General features: G+C 42.1%; 1 protein-coding gene across 5 annotated transcripts in view; it reads right to left on the bottom strand.

The window, feature by feature from the left end:
* DOCK11 (dedicator of cytokinesis 11) overlaps positions 1-23,242 on the bottom strand; it is a 188,736-nt gene that overhangs the window by 66,641 nt on the left and 98,853 nt on the right. For 2 of the 5 annotated variants that reach the window (XM_055081656.1, XM_024128113.3), the window contains exons 16-26: positions 18,684-18,805; positions 17,982-18,068; positions 16,539-16,628; positions 10,278-10,396; positions 8,373-8,442; positions 8,166-8,291; positions 7,152-7,223; positions 6,100-6,246; positions 2,710-2,793; positions 669-780; positions 127-165 (exon numbers count right to left, since the gene is read on the bottom strand). In XM_055081656.1, the coding sequence (XP_054937631.1) occupies positions 127-165; positions 669-780; positions 2,710-2,793; positions 6,100-6,246; positions 7,152-7,223; positions 8,166-8,291; positions 8,373-8,442; positions 10,278-10,396; positions 16,539-16,628; positions 17,982-18,068; positions 18,684-18,805 (1,068 nt within the window). The remainder of the gene's footprint in view (positions 1-126; positions 166-668; positions 781-2,709; positions 2,794-6,099; positions 6,247-7,151; positions 7,224-8,165; positions 8,292-8,372; positions 8,443-10,277; positions 10,397-16,538; positions 16,629-17,981; positions 18,069-18,683; positions 18,806-23,242) is intronic. The other 3 variants (XM_024128107.3, XM_024128108.2, XM_055081657.1) reach the window with 3 other exon arrangements.

Raw genomic sequence — 23,242 nt, 5'->3', positions numbered from 1 at the left:
TAAAGCCTCGTCTTGGCTAGGGAGGATTTAAAAAGCAAACAAAGCCCCCATCCGTCTTAGCCATTCATGAAATCAATTGTTTTTAAAGACAGCAAACTACTTTAGAGTGAACCGAGTTAAACCTACCTACTGAAGTCAAACGGTCCACCGCAAATGAAAAAAAATCTAATTAATATATGAAAAGAAAAGGGACAAATAAAAAACATAGTAACATAAGAATAGTGCTACACAACAAAGCATTCAATAAAACTAGCAATGGAGATAACTGAAGGCATTTCATCAATTTAATACATACATATCACTATTTTACTCTGCCTTTATACTTCTCTTTTGATGTTCCATTCAGCAGAAATGTATTTATATGTTTTTTTCTTAATTCAGTCTCACATAAGAGTCCAAACAGTACTACAGAGAGCAATTTAACTGGTATCTGACATCTGTGTCTAAGCAGCAATCTATGTAACACACCTAATTTCTTCATACTATGAATACTACCACTGACACTATGAAGGAAATGCCGAGTACCATTAACAAACCTATCTTCAGATAGTGACAATTCTGACATTACCTTTAGATTGACTGGTTTAACTAGAAAACGTTATACTATACTAGCGCTAGCCAAAACAAGGAAAACACAATCCCTAATGATGGAAAACACAAATACATACCTTGAACTCGCTGAAGTTTAGGTTTTGCAAATGCCATTGGCAAATTCAGAGGAATGTAATGTTCGTGATTGCAAACTGTTTGCAGAAATTCAAACTTGTATTCGGCCAGGACCTAAACACAAAGAAATTATACAAGAACTCCTATTTAGTAGTCATTTACTATTTTAATAATTAAATACAGAGCATTAATTTTCAAAACGGAAGTGTTCAGTATTTTAGGCATACCTTAAAATGTGACCTGTGCAGTAAAGAGTTAACATAGCAGGTCCAAGACTGCTCGCCTTAAAAAGGCCTGCTTGCACAGTTGGTCACTGGCTGGCATTTGGGAAATTGGATTTTTTTAAGATTATATAAGTTTCAGGTATACAACATTATAATTTGACATCTGTATACACTACAAAGTGATCATCACCACAAGTCTAGTTGCCATCCATCAGCATACAGTTCACACCCCTTTCACCAATCTGCCCCACCCCAACCTCCTCCCCTCTGGTAATCACTAATCTGTTCTCTGTATCTATGAGTTTGTCTTGGGGTTTTTTTTGGTTCATTTCTCTTTTCAGATTCCACACGTGAGTGAAATCACATGGTATTTGTCCTTCCATCTGACTTATTTCACTTAGCATAACACTTTTAAGGTCCATCCACGTTGTAAAATGGCAGGATTTCATTCTTTTTTTATGCTTCAGTAGTATTCCATTTTATATATAATATATACACATACAAAGACACACACACACACTTACACACATATATACCACATCTTCTTTATCCATTCATCCACTGATGGACATTTAGGTTATTTCCATATCTTGGCTACTGTAAACGATGCCACAGTGAACATAGGGGTGCGTATCATTTTGAATTAGCGTTTTAATGTTCTTTGGATAGATACCCAGAAGTGGAAAAGTTGGGTCGTATTATGGTAGTTCTATTCTTAATTTTTTGAGGACTCTCCATACTGTTTCCCACGGTGGCTACACCAATTCACAGTCCCACAAACAGTGTACGAGGGTTCCCATTTCTCCACATCCTCTCTAACACTTGTTATTTCTTGTCTTTTTGATAATAGCCATTCTAAGAGATTATGAGGTGACGTCTCACTGTGGGTTTTGTTTTGTTTTGTTTTGTTTTGTTTTTTCTGCGGTACACGGGCCTCTCACCGCTGTGGCCTCTCCCGTCGCGGAGCACGGGCTCCCGACGCGCAGGCTCAGCGGCCATGGCTCACGGGCCCAGCCGCTCCGCGGCACGTGGGATCCTCCCGGACCGGGGCGCGAACCCGCGGCCCCTGCATCGGCAGGCGGACTCTCAACCACTGCTCCACCAGGGAAGCCCCTCATTGCGGTTTTGATCTGCGTTTCCCAATAATTTTTGCGTCTATGTTCATCAAAGATATTGGCCTGTGATTTTCTGTTTTGCGGTGTGGGAAATTAGATCTTGAAACAAACATTTCCTGCATGATAAGACTGTGCCTTCTGTGCCAGCCTGTTCAGCACTGTGCAAACCATGTGATTTATGGTGAACACCTGCTTTCCTGTCCTTTCCAAGACTCTGGAAATTCTGACCAGCCTCAAATGCATAACTAGCCCCCAACAAAACCCCTAAGCCCTGAGTCTCAAATGGGCTTCCCTAAGGAGAAATATTGCACACATGTGGCTCAGTTTTCACTGCTGGAGAGAGGATGTGCTCTACGTGACCCTTCACAGGAGGGAGGGCACTCAGGAAGCCTGCACATAGATTGCCAAGGACTCCACTTGATGTCTTTTCCCCTTATTGATCGAACTGAGCATCCTTTTTGTGTCACTGTAATGAATCTTAGCCATGAGTACGTCCTGTGAGTCATTCTGGTGAACCATCAAACACGGGGTAGTATTGGGGACCCCCAAAACACTATCCATTATTCCCTACTTTGAGGTATAACTCTAGTCAAAGCACCTAAATGAAAACAGCAGTTCCAAATCCTCCAGAGGAGGATAAATGTCACCATTGTTCTCACACTCTAATGTCTGACACCCACTGCAGTTATGTCCTTATAACTTACCTTAGGATCTTTGGGGCTGAATCCAGATATATAGTCATTTATCAAATTGAAAACAAATCCTCTATCCATTAGCGTCAGACAGCGCTATAGAAACCAAATCAAAATGAACAGTTAGTTACATAATTCTAAAGGTCTGTCAAGTTTTTAAAATTCAAAAATTTTTAAATTTTTTCCACATTAAGGGGATGTGACATTCTCACTTTTACAGATAATAGAAAAACTTTCAGAGATTTAGGTGACCTTAAAGAGATAAAGGGGGACTTCCCTGGTGGCACAATGGTTAAGAATCTGCCTGCCAATGCAGGGGACACTGGTTCGATCCCTGGTCCGGGAAGATGCCACATGCCGCGGAGCAACTAAGCCCACGTGCCACAACTACTGAAGCCTGTGCGCCTAGAGCCCGTGCTCCACGACGAGAAGCCACCACAATGAGAAGCATGCGCACTGCAACTAGAGAGAGCCTGAGCGCAGCAATGAAGACCCAATGCAGCCAAAAATAAATAAATAAAATAAATATATTATTTTTTAAAAAAGAGAGATAAAGGGCAAATGACTTATCATTGGAATTGGGACTCAACTGTATAATTTTCAAACTAAGATAGATATATACACGCACAAATACATGTATACATATATATACACAGATATGTATATAAACATATATATGTATATATATTGATATGTGATCTAGTAGCTATACTGCCTCATTTTGGTTAACTCTCAAAGCTCAAAGTGAACTGGAGGGTGCTTAGTGGGGCTTGCCTATGTGAACATTTCAGGCCAAAAGTGAAGTTTTTCTTTGGGTCCTGTGAAGCCTTGGCCTACAAAACATTCTTCCTCTGTGACAATCCTACTAGCTGTTCACATTTTCCTGCTATCACCCTCCTGGTTAAGGCTTTCATTACCTTGCAACTGCACAACTGCAGTTATCCTCCAAACCTGTCTTCCTGCCACTAATCTTTCCATCCAACCGCTTCCAGATTAATCTCTAAGTCCTAGCCCTAATCATGTCACCTTTCTTCCCAAAAGCTTTCAACAGTTCCCTACTGCCTCTAATATAATTTCAGACTCCTTAGATTGGCATTCAAGGACACTCACAATCTTGTCCCAACCTACTTTTCCAGTTTTATCTCCCAATACAGCTCATCTACTTATTACCCACTCAAGATGCACTGCGCATTCCCGCCTCCGGGCCTCTCTGCTCATGCCAGGTCTAGCTAGCAATTCTAGCTCATGCCAGGTCTAGCTAGCAAATCACAGCTTCTACATAATCCTGCCCGTTCTTCAATGATGAAGCCCATTTTCATTCACCACCTTGGTCTACAGGGCCCTTTAAACACTTTATACTAGCTTGTATTTTCCTTATTATTTTCCTGTTTCCACCTAGAGAGGACAGTAGGAACGATCTCTTTTTCTTATGTTCTCCATGGCACCTACAGTAACCCTGTGAAATAGAAGGAACTCAATATTTGATTAATCAGCCATTTGCATCTCACTTCTCATCTCTCCTTTCAACTTCCACTGCCTCATCACCTCTCACCTGGATTAATGAGGTAGGCTTATAGTTATCTGTTCATCCAAAACCATTTTGAGGATCTACTGTGTTTGAAACAATGCATTACATTCTAGAGAAATACAAAGGTGAATAAGATATGGTCTTTAGTCTTGTCTAATGGTCAAGACAAATAAACAAACAAATAATTAAAATACAGCACAATAAAAAGTTATAGAAGTATGTAAAGGATGGGTAAACAACAGAAGGGGTGATCAGCCCTGTGTGGGAAGGTTAGGAAAGAGCTGAGCCTAAAAGATGAATGGACTCTGCCAGGCAGACAAGGGGGAAAGACTGGTCTTCTAACTGGTTGCCTTGACTCTGGCTTTTTCCTCACCTCTTCCAAAATCTTTGGTATATAGATAGCTCCATGGCTTATAGCTCAGAATCTAAATCCCTTAGCCTGACATTCAAGGCCTTTCATCATCTGGCATCAGATGGTATTTCCAGCTCTACCTCCATACATCCTAAACTCTGCACAATGACTTTCTTGCTCCTCCCCGAACAATTCTTGAACGCATGTATCTCATCTCTGCTCATGAATCCTCTACCTGAAACACCCTCAACCCTGTCTTGGGGAACTATTCTTCTAGTCTCTGTTCATACTACCTGGTCCTAATCCCTCCCCTTTCTTGGTTTCCTATTATATTTTGTTTGTATTTTCAGTATAGCAGTCATCACACTTGATCTTGTACATGTATTTGAATATAATTACAGAGATAGCCTCTCACATCTTTGGATTCTCACATAGAAGACAGACAAACGTTTGTTGACTTGAATGAGGTAAATACTGCTATTAAATTCGACTACGTTCTATTCCATTTACATAGCAAACTTTAAGTTTAAACTCCATGGAAGAAACGGAGATTTTATATTTCAAATAGTCTCATCTTTACTTTAAAAAGATATGTGGATGTTTGGTTTTTAATACACAAAAGGGCTCATGTAATAGTGTTAAAACTTTATTTTAATTCTGGTAAAGAGAGGTCTTACATCAGAAAATCATGCTCCGGAGATCTGAAACCTAGTTGTGAATTTTTAATAAAAAAACAAGGGTATGTGAGATACTAAAACTGCTTGGGTGGATTATTGACTATGAGGTTCTTAAGATAAGGTTGAGACATGACGAAAGGCTGTGAGAAGATGGGGAGTGGAGAGAAGTAAAAACTAAGTGCATTACAAATCCGTGCCCCTTCTCTGCAACAAATCAAATACTATAATTACCCACTTTCTAGAACAATCGCATTCCAGCATTGCCCCTTACATATGGAGACTAACAAAATACAGCAAGGAGAAATGTGCTATCTTTCATAAATATAGGAGTTTCTGATATCTCTCAAAATAGTCTCACTGACCAAAATCAACAACTTTCATTGACATGTATTAGCAACAAGTAGATGGTGATTATATTAGCAATGTGTAGACTGTGCTTTAGTTCAAGAGTTACAAACTCAGAGGCCGACAGGGTCAGAGAAGCTATTTAAATGTATAAAGAGAGTCGGGGTATATTAAGGAGTGGTGGGGTTTGTGGCAACCTAGAAAGTACATGCCCCACCTAAAGGCATTCAAATTAATATTTTTGAGAAACACCATGTAAAACCAGCAAGACGTGCCTTCTGGTTAAGCCACCTATGTGGGACCTCTGATTTAATTAATTAACCACTGGGGGTGGGGGATCAAACATGGCTGTTTAACTGAACTGATGGATTAATCCAGTCAAAAGTTTCTCCAGCAGCCTAGCCGAGTCTCTAGAAAGTAGGTAATTTTTTTTCTTTGGCTTTAAAGACCATATTGGTGAAGAATAATTCCTTACCATGTTCTGGCTGCCTTTAACTCACCTTCAGGAAGCTAGCCAAACTATAATTGACGTTTCTGGACTCATCAGGAATCTCTGCATAGCGAATAGTCACGTGAGGAATTATTGCAAGAAGCAATGAATGTAAGACATGATGATATGCCTCAGAAAATCTCTGGCCTCTGGGAAGCTTAAATTAAATAGGCATAGAAAAAAGAGTTGCAAAAGATCTAAATCAATTGCTGTTTTTATTTTCAGACACATTCTGTATAAAAATGTGTTTTTCACTGGAGTTTAATTTTTCTCCCAACTTAAAAATGACATGGCTAGTTCAGTGTATACTTTAGGTCATTATAGGAACTATCTGGACCTCTAATACCATAACTGACTGAAATCATGAACGAGAGTAGGTCATTCTGACCCAACTTTGGAATCGTGTTCCTGAGATACAGACATATCCATTTTTCATTCCATGTTTTTCCTGACACACAAAGTATACATGTATCCATGCATCTCAATTTCAGTAAACTTGCTCTGTGAAGATTCTGATAAAAATGATAAGTATGAGGTGAATATTTTTTACTTCACAAATCTTAGCTTTCAATTCCTATAGCTAAGAAAATGTCTTTGTACCTTCGAAAGAGTTTAAAAATATGACTAAATGTATACAGCACATGCCAGGAACACATGTATTATTACATAAAGTGTTTGTAACTTTGTACATGCCTTCGACCTTTCTAAGAGAATGGTTCTTTCTTATTTGGTACTTGTTCTTCTTCCAAATGAATGTTCTGACATAGACACTTTAAAACCACAAGACAAAGGGAAAGCTTCAAAGATAATGCGTTTAACATGGCAAATACCTCACAGGAAACAATCTATGTGGAAGAGTCTCTGACGATTAGACTTTGAAAACATATGAACTGTCAGATTTTTGTAATACATCCATTGTTTGTTTGCTTGTTTTAAGCAAAACTGAAAAAGCTAAGGGCTAAGAGTCCTTAAAATATACAAGAGGATTTGCATGTCACAGCTACCTGTGAATAAGATTAGCCTTCTTTGTCTATGTTAAATATTATTCTTGAGCCTACTTACCTTAATTTTATTCTCTTCCAACAAGTATGTGGCCATAGACTTTGCAATAATTTCAAAGAAAAACCATGAGTACTAAAATAAACAAATAAATACAAATCAATCTTTAACAGTTACCCACATCCTTGAAGCTTAGCAGAGGTGGACGAATCACTATGGATTTTGTCTCTGAACTTTAGTAACATTTTAAAGCGATCGCAATTGTGCAAGTCCCACAGGATACCTTCAAATTGTGTTGGCAAAAAGGTAGTAGTGTACCTTAGGGCTGGCTGGTGATGTACTAAGGCTGTTTGGTGGGAACGTTTAACTCAGTGGGGAGGGGTATTTTATCACTGACACTGCTTTGATTCGCCTACATGTGGTGATAAGAGCAAACCAGCTTTTAGTTTATTTTAGTACTGCTTCTGAATTCTCTATAGACAAGGAATCGTATTATGGCCTGCACCCAGTGGGGGACCCAACCCCTGCCCTTGGTACAACACTGGGGCCAGCCCAAGTAGCAGAGGTGTTTGTGTAAGTGTAATTTGAAGGGTACACAGAAGCCTCAAGCAGATACATCCTAAAATACCCCAAATTGAAATTCTACCACTATTAACGGGAATAGTAAAAACATGACAATAATAAGAGCCACCATTTGAGTGCCTACTATGTGCCAGAAACAACATGTTAAATGCTTTGCTTGTATTTTAGAAATGAGGAAGTGGAGGTTCAGGACTGCTAAATAACAGGCTCCAGGTCACAGAACTATTATGCAGTGAATAGAGGATTCTAGCCCAGGTCTATCTCCTCCAAAATTCTTTCTATTACACATTCGACTGTGGGCAGGATGGGGTGGGGAGGGTGAAGGGAATGAAGGAGGTTCTGTGGAGAACCTGGGGGAAAAGGATGTGTAGGTAAAGTGGTGAGGAAAAGGAAAGTCACATGAGGAAATGATGAAAGACTAGAAGTGAAATGGGAGGGTATCAAACAAGCATATCTCTGGCTGCTTTTCTTGCCTGCCGTGTCCCGTGCCCTTACCTTTAGCAGTTTGTTTATTGCTAAAAAGTCTGCAGACTGTTTCAATACCGCTATCATCGTAGTAGCCAGAGTTTCATGTATCAGCTGGGCCTGAGGAGCACTGGGTTTTTCAGGTCGGAAGCTATACTACAATCAAAGAAAACGGGCTGTAAGACAAAATTCTCTCATAAGACAAACTGCTCAGAAAGAAAGCTTTACTCCACAAACCTTTATGAAGGATCTTAAATAATTATCCAAGCCTTCTTCATGGCACTTTGATACGATATGTAAGAGAACCCTGCAACAACATTCACAAAAGTCAGCACGTCAGGCTACAATTAACCACTATAGTTTGATTGTTAGATAAAACCATCATACTTAACCCTAAAAATACCTAATACTGCCTAAATAATTAAAGGTGAGATGACTGCATTAGATGTCATCTTAGTTTGGGTCTAACAGAGATTTCAGCATCTAACATGCTCAGGGTCTTGTAAAATATGTTTCCCGGTTCAAAAGAAGGATATTTTATTTCGGCAACCCAGATATTTCATCTCCTTTCTAAACCACGTTTGAAGTATGGTCATAACAACCATATGGTAAAAAAAAAAAAAAAAAACAAATACCCTTCAGTAAGGTAAATACTGAAATCCCCTCTAGTGAGAATAAAAGGAAAAGAATAGAAAAAAATGTTAAGCATGACACAGATGGGGGAAAAGGGAAGGGAGAGGCAGAGCTGGTATAATGATATGAACTGCAATTGGAAGTAAACCTAAGATTAATAGAAAGTTTTAAAATTATGAGACCAGCAGTGGTTCTCCAACTTTAGCATGCCTCAGAAACAGCTGGAGGGTAGAGTGCTCACCCCTTCTCCCAGAGTTTCCGATTTTTTAGGTCTGGGGTGAAGTTCAATGATTAGCATTTTTAATAAGCTCCTAGGTGATATTGATGCTGCTGGTCTGGGAACCACATTTTGAGAACCACTGGACTAGAATAATGCCTTTTTTTTTTTTTTTTTTTGCAGTACGCGGGCCTCTCACCGCCATGGTTTCTCCCGTTGCGGAGCACGGAGATTTCCATTATTCTTTCGAGTACAATTTGATGGCCTAGGGCCACTCTGTCCAATGTGAGAGCCACAAGTCACAAGTGGCGATTAAATGAATTAAAATTAACTACGATTAAAACTTCAGTTCCTCAGTTACACTAGCCACATTTCAAGTGCTCAACAGCTGAATGTGGCTAATGGCCACCATAATGGAAAGCACAGGTATAGAACATTTCCGCGACTGGAGAACGTTCTATTGGACAAGACTGGTCAAGGGCAATGGTTCTCGAACTCCCTTGCATTAGGGAATCATCAGGGATTAGCATTTTTAATAAGCTCCTAGGTGATATTGATGCTGCTGGTCTGGGAACCACATTTTGAGAACCACTGGACTAGAATAATGCCTTTTTTTTTTGCAGTACGCGGGCCTCTCACCGCCATGGTTTCTCCCGTTGCGGAGCACGGAGATTTCCATTATTCTTTCGAGTACAATTTGATGGCCTAGGGCCACTCTGTCCAATGTGAGAGCCACAAGTCACAAGTGGCGATTAAATGAATTAAAATTAACTACGATTAAAACTTCAGTTCCTCAGTTACACTAGCCACATTTCAAGTGCTCAACAGCTGAATGTGGCTAATGGCCACCATAATGGAAAGCACAGGTATAGAACATTTCCGGGACTGGAGAACGTTCTATTGGACAAGACTGGTCAAGGGCAATGGTTCTTGAACTCCCTTGCATTAGGGAATCATCAGGGAAACTTAAAAGACATATACTGATGCCGAGTTCCACCTTCAGAGATTCTGGTTTAATTGGTATGAAGTATGGTCCGGGAACAGACATCTTCAACAGCTTCTAACATGCAGCAGTTTTAGAACCTCTGGTTGAGGAAGTTTATCCTATGGTTTCTGGTATCATCTGTCCCTGGGGATATAAGTCCCCTGGTCTGAGAAGCATGAAACTAGAGAAAACTGATATTAGATTTCTGACTTTGGGGTTCTCATTTGGAAGATAAATTTATATTTCAAAGGAAGAGATGCAAAAGGAAACAAAAGTTGCTTCTTGGTATTATAACACTGAAACTCACATGGTGCAGTTGATAGGCACGTCATCTTCATGGGTCATATTTGTGAGGACTCGGAAGAGTTGCATAAGAATTACAGGTAGAAACTGTATCATGACTTGGATCTCCATGGCATGCAAACACTAAAATAAGTCATTATTAGTTATTATGAAAATAAACCAAAATATGATACAACGTGCAAAGGTGAAACGACAAAAAATTAAGTAATGAAAAACACATTCACTAGAATATAAGCTCACTTTAAACACGAGCTTCAGGGGATAGGGGACTTTGTCAGTTACTTTAGCCACATCTCTTATTTTGGCACTCAGATTCTGTTAGTTCATTTAATACTAAATGCTCTGCTGAAGATAAGTATAACTGGAATCAACAGGTTTTGGAATAAAGACAACAGACTCTTGGTAAACCAACACTCAATCGGGGCGAGGAGCAGGCATCTTTGGAGGTAATGGAGACGGGCCTACCAGCCCCCAAGTTCGTGTGTTTTACAGGGGAAAGTGGGCCATTACTTTGTGGTGAGAAGTTACATGGGATTCAATAAAGTGTGTTTCTATACATAATTGGCTTTACACCAGCACCATCCACAAGCTGAGGCAGTTCTGCATTCTAACATCTCACAACACATTTCTTCAAAGTGCTAACACTCTGTCTCTACTGATCAGTATCTTGACATCAGAAAGAAGAAATATGTCTGTGTATACATAGAAATGATACAAGCAGCTAAATATGTAAAATGTCTTCCTTCTTACTTCCCTTCTCTCCGCATTCATTTATTCACTCATTCATTCACTCACTCATTTAGTCAGCTGGCCAACCAAGAAAACCTCACTGAGCACCTTCTACACCAATTCAATATTTAGTGCCCTGGGAAATACAGACACGGGTAAAACAAGTCTCTGTACTAAGGAACTCAGCATTTATCTTTCATAGCCTCCCTTACTCTTGTACGCGGGCCTCTCACCGTCGTGGCCTCTCCCGTTGCGGAGCACAGGCTCCGGAAGCGCAGGCTCAGCGGCCATGGCTCACGGGCCCGGCCGCTCCGCGGCACGTGGGATCTTCCCGGACCGGGGCACGAACCCGCGTCCCCTGCATCGGCAGGCGGACTCTCAACCACCGCGCCGCCAGGGAAGCCCCCTCCCTTACTCTTGCTCTATGTTGCCATCCTTACTCTCACCATCCCTTTTCAGGCTTCTCTCATCTATATTTGAATCATCTCAACAGCGACCTCTTAGATTTCCGGGCAACCTCTCTTCAATCGGATGCATAAGGCAAGAAACTGAGCTCAGGGAACCCATGGTCTATCCTTCAGGTATTTCCTTCCTTTTGCCCTCTCTCTTCTATCCTTACAGCCATCGCCCTTTTTCAGAATTCTAACCTATAACCAAAATAGTCTAATAATTTTCTACTAGGTCTATGTACACTTTCTCCTCACTCCCAATATGTCTCTCATTTCCAAAACTTAATCCTCCTCAAATAGGGGTTACATCAGGCCACCTTGTGCCACCAACAAGATTCTTTTGATGCTTCCGCGTGACCTAGGGCCGTGGTTCTCAACCGGAGACCATGTGCCACTCCCCCACCCCAATGTCCGGAGACTTTCTGAGCTGTCACAATTGGGGGGTGCTACCGACATCTAGTGGATAGACCAGAGATGCTTCTAAACACCCTCCAGTGAACAGGACAGCCCTTTACAACAAAGACTTATCCTGCCCCAAATGTCAACAGTGCCAAGTTTGAGAAACTCTGACCCAGGTATTAAGTCTAAGTTACTTAAGACCCAGCTTACACTCTTAACCTTAGCACTCATCATTCTTCACGAGGCCACACCGGTGTCTTGACTGCTCCTTGAATATATCAATGCACTGCTACCTTTGTTCACACTTTGTAGCCAAATCCTTGCCACCCTTCCCAGTCAACTTCAAACCCCCAGTTCAGTGAAGCCATTCGCTCACTCATTCAACAAAGGCATACTGAATGAACTTTCAATTGCCAAGCACATCAAAAAAACATGGTTCCTACCATCAAGCAGTTCACAGACTATGGGGGGAAAACACATGGAACTAAATCACTGCGATACAAACACTAAACAGTACAACAGCGGTATATACAAAACCTACAGAGGAAGAAGCAGCCGAGTCTGCCAGTGAGGAGGGACTGTCGTATGAGGCTTCAGAAAGGAGGAAGGCTCAAGGATTGTAAGTAGGAACACATCAGGTAGAAAAGAGGGACGGACCTTCCACGCAGAAGTGATCTCCCTGCACCAGTACCGTTCCTCTAGAATTTATTCTCCACACAGCAGCCAGAGGGTTCTCTTTGAAAGGCAAATTCCACAATGTCATTTCCCTCTGTTACAAACAAAACCAACCACCACGAACAAAAAGTTGTGAAGGGCTCCCCGTCCTACATGTACCCTGCCTGTCGCTCCCCACTCACCTGAGGCCATCCTCCTGCTCTGCTGCTCAATGTGCTCTAGCTACGTTGTCTTTGCTTTTTTTCTTTCCACACATCCCACTGCAAAGTGTTTACACCTGCTGCAATATTCGGTCATCCTTTTACACAGCTTTATCACCTATGGCTGTCTTCCTCGCATCAGCTTCTTTTCAGCTTGAAATGGTGTCATCTCCTAGACAGGCCTTCCCTGACAAGTCCATCTTGACTGCACTCCTGGTCATGCTAGAGCCCATTAACCTGTTCTATTTTCTTCACAGCACTCATCCCTATGTAATGTGACTTGCTTATTTATAATCTCTCTACTCCAACTAGAGTAGGTATGCTGCCTAAATTGTTCCCATTATAGTCCCAGCATCCAGTACAATATGTGACCCCATAGTAGGTGCTCAATAAATATTTGGGGGATGACTGAATAAATGAATAAAATAAGGAACCAAAGGGATAAAGACGAGAACACTCTAGTCTCAGTGGTTCCTTGGTTTTGTGAACTCTTAGCATTTATACCCTGTATCACGCATTTGACATTTAACTACATACTGCTTTGGACTATCATTTGTAGTACTGACTTATATTGTCATTTGACTTAAGTGGATCCTGTCTCTCGGACTGGTTATAAGATCCCTATGGACAATGAGCCTAAGTTATTCTTCTTTGCAAGCCCCACAGCATCTGGGAAAATACTGAACACATAATAAGAGCTCAACATGTAGATGGTTGAATGAAGTGATGAAACACTGTCATTTACAAGGACAACAGGTAGCAAGGTTTGATAGAAAGAAAACAGGACTAGGAGTCAAGAGACACATCAAGAGACAGGCTTGGCTCAGCTGTGCTAGTAACCAGAACGACCACAGGCAAATCACTCTCCTCGGGCCTCAGTTTCCTCATCTGTAAAACGAAACTGCTAAAGATCCCTTTCAGCGCTAACATTCCATACAGGACAGGAGTTTGGCTCTTTCTATAATCACATGGCATTTCATTCACTGCCACTAGAGGGCAAGCATAGGTCACATAAATATCAGAAATTCCACACCCTTAAAAACGCAAATATGAGTACTTTTTTTTTCCTCGATTCTAAGAATGCCAGTATAGGAAAAGAGTGTTCTGTTCAATTCTGTTAAAACTTTTACAAAGCTTCCCCACTGGAAGAAAAAGACAATGATCTCAACAGACAATGCATTCGTTCATACGTAGAGAGGGAGTTCTAGACATTACCCAAGAAAAGGATCTGAAGTTAGATGACTACTATACTTCTTAATGATAATTAAGAATCGTAGCCACCATTTATCGGCTACCTCCCTGATCCCACCCTTCCAACAATATATTTTCTGTATGGTAGGCAGAACGATACTTTAAAACCAAAGTCACATCATGTCACTCCTCTGTTCAAGGCTTTCCATCTCATTCAGGGTACAATTCCAACTCCTCATCATGGCTTAGGAGGCCTGACCTGACCAGCAACCCAGCTACCTTTCCAAGGTGAGGGCCTACCATTCTGTGTGCCAGCCACACTGGAACTCCGGCTGTTCCTCGAACACACCAAGCAAGCTCCTCAGGGCCTTTGCCCTTGCTATTCCCAGCTCTCCCCGAGAATTCCATATAGCTGGCACCCGCCTTTCCTTTAGGCCTCTGTCAAACATCGCTTTACTGGAGAGCTCTTCTCTGACACTTTATCGAATAGAGGGACTCCTTATCACTCCTACTCCCCTTCACTATGTTTTGGTTTTCTTTATAGCACTTATTACCACCTGACACGACATACACAGTCGGCCCTCCGTATCCACATGTTCCGCATCTGTGGATACGGAGAGCTGACTGCAAGGGACTTGAGCATCTTTGGACTTTGGTATCTATGGAGGGTCCTGGAACCAATCCCCTGAGGATATAGAGGGACCACTGTATGTGTATATGTGTGTGTGTGTGTGTGTGTATCCATTTATTCGTTTATGTGTTTATTGTCCATCTGTCTCCACAACAAAGTAAGCTCCTTGAAAACAGGGATATTGTTTGTTTTTTTTCATTTATCCTCCCAATGTTTAGAATGAAGCCTGGCCCATAGGATGCACTCAAGAAAAAAGTGTGGAATGAATGAATACTATATAGCAGATGCCTTATCCCACTGAGGCCTCGTAACCACCCTACAAGTGGTTTGTTTTTTTGGTTTTGGTTTGTTTTGTTTTTTAACATCTTTATTGGAGTATAATTGCTTTACAATGGTGTGTTAGTTTCTGCCGTATAACGAAGTGAATCAGCTATACATATACATATATCCCCATATCTCCTCCCTCTTGCGTCTCCCTCCCACCCTCCCTATCCCACCCCTCTAGGTGGTCACAAAGCACTGAGCTGATCTCCCTGTGCTATGCACCTGCTTCCCACTAGCTAGCTATTTTACATTGGGTAGTGTATATATGTCCATGCCACTCTCTCACTTTGTCCCAGCTTACCCTTCCCCCTCCCCGTATCCTCAAGTCCATTCTCTAGTAGGTCTGCGTCTTTATTCCCAGCTTGCCCCTAGGTTCTTCATGACCTTTTTTCTTTTTCTTTTAGATTCCATATATATGTGTTAGCATACGGTATTTGTTTTTCTCTTTCTGACTTACTTCACTCTGTATGACAGTCTCTAGGTCCATCCACCTCACTACAAATAACATAATTTCGTTTCTTTTTATGGCTGAGAAATATTACACTGTATATATATGCCACATCTTCTTTATCCATTCATAGTTTTTTAAGGAACCTCCATACTGTTCTCCATAGTGGCTGTATCAATTTACATTCCCACCAACAGTGCAAGAGGGTTCCCTTTTCTCCACACCCTCTCCAGCATTTATTGTTTGTAGAGTTTTTGATGATGGCCATTCTGACTGGTGTGAGGTGATACCTCATTGTAGTTTTGATTTGCATTTCTCTCATGACTACAAGTAGGTTTTTATCTTTATGTGAGAGAAGAAGAAACGAAGTCTTGGAGAAGTTAAGTAAGTTGGTCAAGGTCAATCACAGAGCTAATAAGTGACAGACCTGGGACACAAACTCAGTTTGTGATTCCAGAACCCATACGTGTATTACCTCACGTCATACTACCTCTCTGAAAGAAATGAACCTTTTCATTTCCGGAGAATATCATTCACTATTAACATATGCCTAAAGGGAAATCCTGTAGAGGCTTCATTTAACATAAAAATGCCTCAGACTGGCCATGGCTGATCTATTGAAGTAGCAAACAAAAGAAAAGTCACTGTTAGCTGGGTCCCGTGACGTGCGCCCTGTCCTACCACATTAGGGAATAAATAGAGTCTTGGATTCTCAGTACATTTGATAAAATATGGCGTTACTTATGACTCCCTCCTATGCAACATGCAGAAACTAGGTTCTCTTTTTTTAGCTGACCCTTCTGATAATCTTTCACCTACGAACACAGGAATCATTTCAGATTTCATTCCAAGCAAAAGTGACTCCATTTCTCCTGGCCCTTTTCCCCAAGCTTTCTCCACCTCTACCAGGCCATCGGCAAGATGAGAAATGGCCTGGAAAAATCAATTTATGGAACTGAAATAAACATTTTCATGAGATTTTCAAAAATATGTCGACGAATTCTGGCTAAAACATTTTCTTCCTCATGTAGCAATTCTGCGGTCTGCTTCTAAACAGCCCCTTGATGGAAAAGCACATAATAGAAAGTGTTCTCTTGAGGATACACAGCCAAAAGTATTTTTAAAGGGTTCGTTTGATTTTTTTCCCCCCACGTCAAAAAATGTGGCAACCGAACGACATGAAAAACAAACCTTTCACAGAAAGCTACTGTTCATTTACCTTTAAATATTTAATGAGCTCCCCTGGAACTTCTTTCGAGCCTGACTGAATCAGCTGGCAATGATGGAAGAATTTGTGCACGTGTAGATCCTGAAAAACAAATGGACACAGCCGTATGAAATTTGATTCATTAAAAAAAATTTTTTTTTATTTTTTAACATCTTTATTGGAGTATAATTGCTCTACAATGGTGTGTTAGTTTCTGCTGTACAACAAAGTGAATCAGCTGTACGTATACATACATCCCCATATCTCCTCCCTCTGGCGTCTCCCTCCCTCCCACCTGCAAAGCACAGGCTCCGCCCCCGCACCACACCCCACCTCCCCAGAATCTTGGAAACCTGTTTCCCTGGGTCTTCTAATGGCCAGACTCGGCATCTGCAGCTACCAACATGCATGTTCCTAAATGAGTCCCATAGTCCTCTCGACCATCACACAAAGCGGCAAAACCAGGCACATTCAGCATGTACCTAAGCACACCGGGTAGGTCACCATTTATGCCCAAGTAGTCACACATTTGTTTAATCTCTTTTTTGGCTAGTGTAGCCTCTGAAGTTGGGCTGCTTCCATATTTTAATGAAACGAGCAGGAAGAGAGGTCTGAATTGGCAGATGAAGAAAACGTAGCAGCAGGGAGTCACCAGAACAAGTCTTAGGCATTCAGTGCCCAATGTACCCTGGCCCTGCACCGGCCAGTGTCCAGCTGCCCTGTATGGAGTCTACAGATATTGAATTTGTGGATGGCATGGACTGTATCAGGAACCAGAATCATGAAATTCGGATTTTGACCTGCTTCCTCTAATTATTACCTGTGTGACCTCGGGTAAATCATCTAACCCGAGCGAGCCTCAGTTTCTTTACCTCTAAAATGATGAAGGGACCTTGTAGGCTACACCAAAGAGCGTGGACTTCACCTTCTCCATCCGTGATTTCTCAAACTCTGCTTGAGGCGTCTCACAGACACTTGATCCTAATTTCATGGATGCCTAGGCTAAGGGCAAACTGTAGTAGCCAGCCATGATCCACTGACTGCAAATTTCTGTGTTCAACTCTAGTCTAACCATGAGAAAAATGTCAGACAAATCCCAACAGAGGGGCATCCTACAAAATACCAGTAGTCCTGAAAACTGACAAGGTGACCAGAAACAATGAAAGTCTCGGAACTTGTCACCGCCGAGAAGAGCCTAAGGAGATATGACAACTAAATGTAGCACGCTATACTGGGCAGAATCCTGAAACAGAAAAAGGGCATTAATAGGTAAAAGGATTTGGTAATTTGAGAAAAATTTTTAAATCTGAGCTGTTATTAAGAATGATGTTATTACTAATGAGAAAGTCTTTCAGGCCACAACTTCTCTAAGGCTGTAGAATCGAATAAAGTCTATTTTAATCCAGAAATATACTCAAGTATTAAAAGTGACAAAATTCAGGTGATGAAACTTACTTGAGTATAAATGGTAGACTCCAAGTGACTTTTAATCTTCAACAAAGGCTTTGCACCATCTACCCACTTAATATCCACATTAGACTGCTGTGAAGAGAAAACACACACATGAGTTTCTGTACCATAGCAATGGATAGATGAGCAACATATAACGCCTTCATGCATTTCAACATTGTCTTTCGGAAACAAATGTGTTCGTTTCGCACATAGGGAATTATTGGAGAAAATAACCTGCCTTTAGAATAAATGTATCCTAAACCATTTTGAATTTCCAATCCTTTGCAGGCTGATACTTTTCCAAATGACAATAAAAATTACTAAATAAATGAATTCTTCTCATGATGCACAAAATCGAAGTCCCATTTTAAAAATCGTTATTAGAATCAACAGACATGAGGTTACTTTGTCAAACCATTATACAAGCTTCTCAACACTCATCTTCTATGCTTATCTTTGTCGTGGACCAGCACCAGCCCTCAAACCACACTCTGAGCAGCGATCAACCAGACCAAACTATCGACTATGCCAACAGTATTCTACTTTTTAAACATTTCATCATGTATGTATAACTGAATCACTTTGCTAGACAGCAGAAATTAACACAATGCTGTAAATCAACTATACTTCAATACGGTTTTTTTTAAAAGAGGGGAAAAAAACATTTCATCATGATTACTTCAACAAATACAGATATTTTCCTACCCTTCTTGATTCGGCATCATTCAGATTCAAGTAGCCCGGGGGAAGATTAGCGGAAACTGGCAGCTGCTGCTCAAATGTGATGATTCTACCATCCTTCAGCAAAGGTACCCAGGCAAAGCCAACTGCCAAGACAATAAACAACCGTGAGAAATGAAATCGCAAATGCAATTAGCTACACCAATGTCTGGTCACTGGGGAGCAGGGCAGGTCTGTATGTGGGAGTCCAGGTGCGGGGCATCCGAGTACTGGGGAAGGAACAATGAGTTTGGATCGCTTCCTAATCCTAGCCTGACCACTAACAGGTTATTCATGCTACCTCCTTGACTATAATGATAGGAACAACAACACACAGCTCTTCTATCAAACAGAGTGTTTGAGAGACCAAAGTGAGCTAATAGACCAAAACGCTTGCAAACTTTTAAAGTGCATCAATTTCATTATCTTGACACATTGGGGGAGAATTTTTGGTAGACTTATTTTTTAAACGATTCACATGTCTCTCGTCCATCCTTACAGACTGTCATATCTGAGACAACAATCACCATTGTTGCTTCCAGCAACCCTAGGGTAAGCAAGGGACTGCAGAAAATTAAGGTCACAAGTCAAGGTTACATTCCATATTTATACAAGGCAGTATTTATCTGGGCAGTTTTCCTGATTACAGAAGGAAGAGGGGTAGTAGGAGAATGTAGCCAGGGCACAGTGCTTACAACTGCAATCCACTGAGAGATTTTCCTCCCAGTCTCCACATTTCTTAACAGTTCTACCCCAAAGAGCCTCTTGGCTTCCTATTAGAAAACTCGTCATGTTCTAGCTAAAAAAGCCAGAGCCATCTGTGTTGCTCAAGTCAAGCGATGTCAGTATTTCCATTATAGAGATTACTCTGGGCTTCAAGTGTTTATAACTCAGCTGTAAAAAAGCTTGCTCTGGACTGAGTTCTGGCATATGAGAGAGGGTGTTGGCTGAAGAGTACTTTTGAAAGCCATTGCTTTCAGATGCTTTGAAATACTTTGCGTGAGTGCATGTGTGTGTGTGTGTGTGTGTGTGTGTGTGTGTGCACGCGTGCGTGTGTTTACACTGCGAGCACAGAAGTCAACACAAATCTGGTTAGAATGTTTTCATTCACGTTTTTAATTTGGCAAATGCTTTAATTCTTAAAGATACTAATATGTTGCTTTCTCTAAGCAGACTGAATGGCTTTCTCAGATGCTGAAACATGCCTGAAGGGCATCTTACTAGTACAACTTCAGAAATGCTCTACCCAGAGATCTTCCTTTAGAAAAAGCAGAGGAGAGTAACATAAGCAGAAAAACCATGCAAAAGGACTCTGTCCAAGTAGTTTAACTGAAAATTAGACAAATGACAAAAGGTTTCCAGTCCAGAAAGTGGGAAAAGATATTTCCTCTTCTTAGGCAACATTTTTTTTTCCTTAAAGAAATTCTTACTGAGATATAATTCAGATGCCATACAATTCATCTACTGAATATTTAAAGTATACAACAGTGGTTCTTAATATATTCACAGAGCTGTGCATCTATTGCCACTATCTAATTCCAGAACTTTTTCATCACCCCAAAAAGGAACTCCCTATCCCCTTAGAAGTCACACCCTATTTCCCCTCTTCTTCCAGTCCCGGCCAACCACTGATCTCCTTTCTGTCTCTATGGAATTGCTTGGGCAATATTTTGTACTGTGAATCAATCAGAGCATGGCCAAGGGTGTCTTGCAGTCAAAACTCATCTAGCACACTTGGAAGCTATCAAGGTACAATGTCAAGCACAAGCCATCTGGCTCAAAGATGTGAAGCCACTTAAAGGATGGACAGTTAAAAGTGATGAGTGGTGGGGAGGGAGGGCTAAATTAGGAGTTTCGGATTAACAGATACACACTACTCTATATAAAATTGATAAACAACAGGGACCTACTGTATAGCACAGGGAACTATATTCAATACCTTGTAATAACCTATAATGGAAAAGAATCTGAAAAAGAATATATATATATATGTGTGTGTGTGTGTGTGTATACTGAATCACTTTGCTGTACACCTGAAACATTGTAAATCAACTATACTTCAAAAAAATTTTAATATATTTTTTTAAAAAGTGTTGAGTGGCACACAGAACAACCATCTCACACTCCACTAAGCATCTTGCCCAATCTGTCTAGGAGCTGGATAAGGAAATAGTCATCTGTTGCTCAGGAGGTGCACGGTCATAGGTTCTCATCATTCTGCCAGATTTCCTCTCAACCTGCAAGGTCCCTACCCTGAATGAACTGCAATTTCTATGGGGATCTAGAAGAGGACCACCCTATCCACAAAGGGAACTTCCTAATATTCAGTCCTGCTGTGTGCCGGGCATCACTCAGATGTCTCACTAGCACCTCAAACGCAACATCAGTCAAAACCTACCATACCTACCCACAATTCTGCTACCGGGCAATACCTTCTTTCCAGTTTCGAAACTTTAGTGCTAACTTTGAATTATCTCTCTAGTAGCCAATCACTTGCCAGGTTCAGTATATTCCTCTGCAATTCTCTTTTCCTCCATCCCCCCCGTTACAGCCATAGTGCGGCCCCCTTTCTCTCCTGGACTTCAGAAATAGCCCCCTAACTGGTGTTTCCTCCTTCCGTCCTTCTTCCTGCTCCAACTCACCTCACCCATTATATTGCTGCCTGATTAGATTTCCTGCAAAACAGCTCTTACTGGTGTTTACAACCCTCCAGTATTTCCTTATTTCTAACAGAATAAAATCAAACCCACAACCTGGCATTCAGGGCTTTCCACCATCTGACGCTTCCTTTCCAACCTGGCATCCTATGATTCCCTCCCCAGTACCCTGTGCTTTGATCCTATTGAATTATTTGTGGTTCCCTGTCTAGACCCCTCAATACTCTGCCTTTGTACCAGCTGTTCCTTCATCCTGGAATCCTCTACCTTCCTGCCATCACTGCATTATCAAACTCTACCCTGCCCTTTAAGGCCTCACCCAAACACCATCTCCTCCTGGAAGCCTTACCTAATTCCCAGCCACTTGTCCCTCCACCAGCTGAAGTAATAACTCGCTCTTCTCTGACATCACATAGCGCCATTTTCTTGGTAACTACTACTTTCTATCTTGTGTTATAAATGTCTACATTGGTCTCATTTCCCCTACTAGATCATGTGCTCACTTTAGAGGAGATCTATGTTTGGTTCTCCACTGTATTCTCCATAGTACCTCCTATAATATCTTGTACATAATACATATACAGACATATTTGCTGAGTGAATGAACAAATGAACAAATTTAAGATTGGCCCAGGGACTTCCCTGGTGGTGCAATCGTTAAGAATTCGCCTGCCAGTGCAGGGGACACGTATTCGCTCCCTGGGCCGCGGGAAGATCCCACACGCCGCAGAGCAACTAAGCCCGTGTGCCACAACTACTGAGCCTGGGCTCTAGAGCCCGCGAGCCACAACTACTGAAACCCACGCGCTTAGAGCCCGAGCTCCACGACCAGAGAAGCCACCGCAGTGAGAAGCCTGTGCACTGCAACAAAGAGTAGTCCCTGCTAGCCACAACTAGACAAAGCCTGCACACAATGAAGACCCAATGCAGCCAAAAATAAATAAATAGAGAGGAGCTTCAAGATGGCGGAAGAGTAAGATGCGGAGATCACATTCCTCCCCACAGATACATCAGAAATGCATCTACGTGTGGAACAACTCCTACAGAACGCCCACTGAACGCTGGCAGAAGACCTCAGACCTCCCAAAAGGCAAGAAACTCCTCCACGTACCTAGGTAGGGCAAAAGAAAAAAGAAAAAACAGAGACAAAAGAATAGGGACGGGACCTGCACCAGTGAGAGGGAGCCGTGAAGGAGGAAAGGTTCCCCCACACTAGGAAGCCCCTTCGCTGGCGGAGACTGTGGGTGGTGGAGGGGGGGAAGCTTCGGAGCCGCGGAGGAGAGCATGGCCACAGGGGTGCGGAGGGCAAAGCAGAGAGATTCCTGCACGGAGGATCCATGCTGATCAGCACTCACCAGCCCGAGAGGCTTGTCTGCTCAACCGCCGGGGCGGGCGGGGGCTGCGAGCTGAGGCTCGGGCTTCGGTCGGATCGCAGGGAGAGGACTGGGGCTGGCGGCGTGAACACAGCCTGAAGGGGACTAGTGCACCGCGGCTAGCCGGGAGGGAGTCCGGGAAAAAGTCAGGAGCTGCGGAAGAGGCAAGAGACTTTTTCTTGCCTCTTTGTTTCCTGCGCGAGGAGAGGGGAGTAGGCACGCCGCTTAAAGGAGCTCCAGAGACAGGCCGCGGCTATCAGCGCGGACCCCAGAGACAGGCATGAGACGCTAAGGCTGCTGCTGCCGCCACCAAGAAGCCTGTGTGCAAGCACAGGTCACTCTCCACACCTCCCCTCCCGGGAGCCTGTGCAGCCCGCCACTGCCAGGGTCCCGTGATCCAAGGACAACTTCCCCGGGACAACGCACGGCATGCATCAGGCTCGTGCAATGTCATGCTGGCCTCTGCCGCCGCAGGCTCGCCCCGCATCCGTACCCCTCCCTCCCCCCAGTCTGA

This window comes from Physeter macrocephalus, chromosome 21, assembly GCF_002837175.3.
Source record: "Physeter macrocephalus isolate SW-GA chromosome 21, ASM283717v5, whole genome shotgun sequence".
NCBI classification, from domain to species: domain Eukaryota; kingdom Metazoa; phylum Chordata; class Mammalia; order Artiodactyla; family Physeteridae; genus Physeter; species Physeter macrocephalus.
The sequence above is the reverse complement of the archived record's forward strand: the minus strand, read 5'-3'. Positions and strand labels throughout refer to the sequence as shown.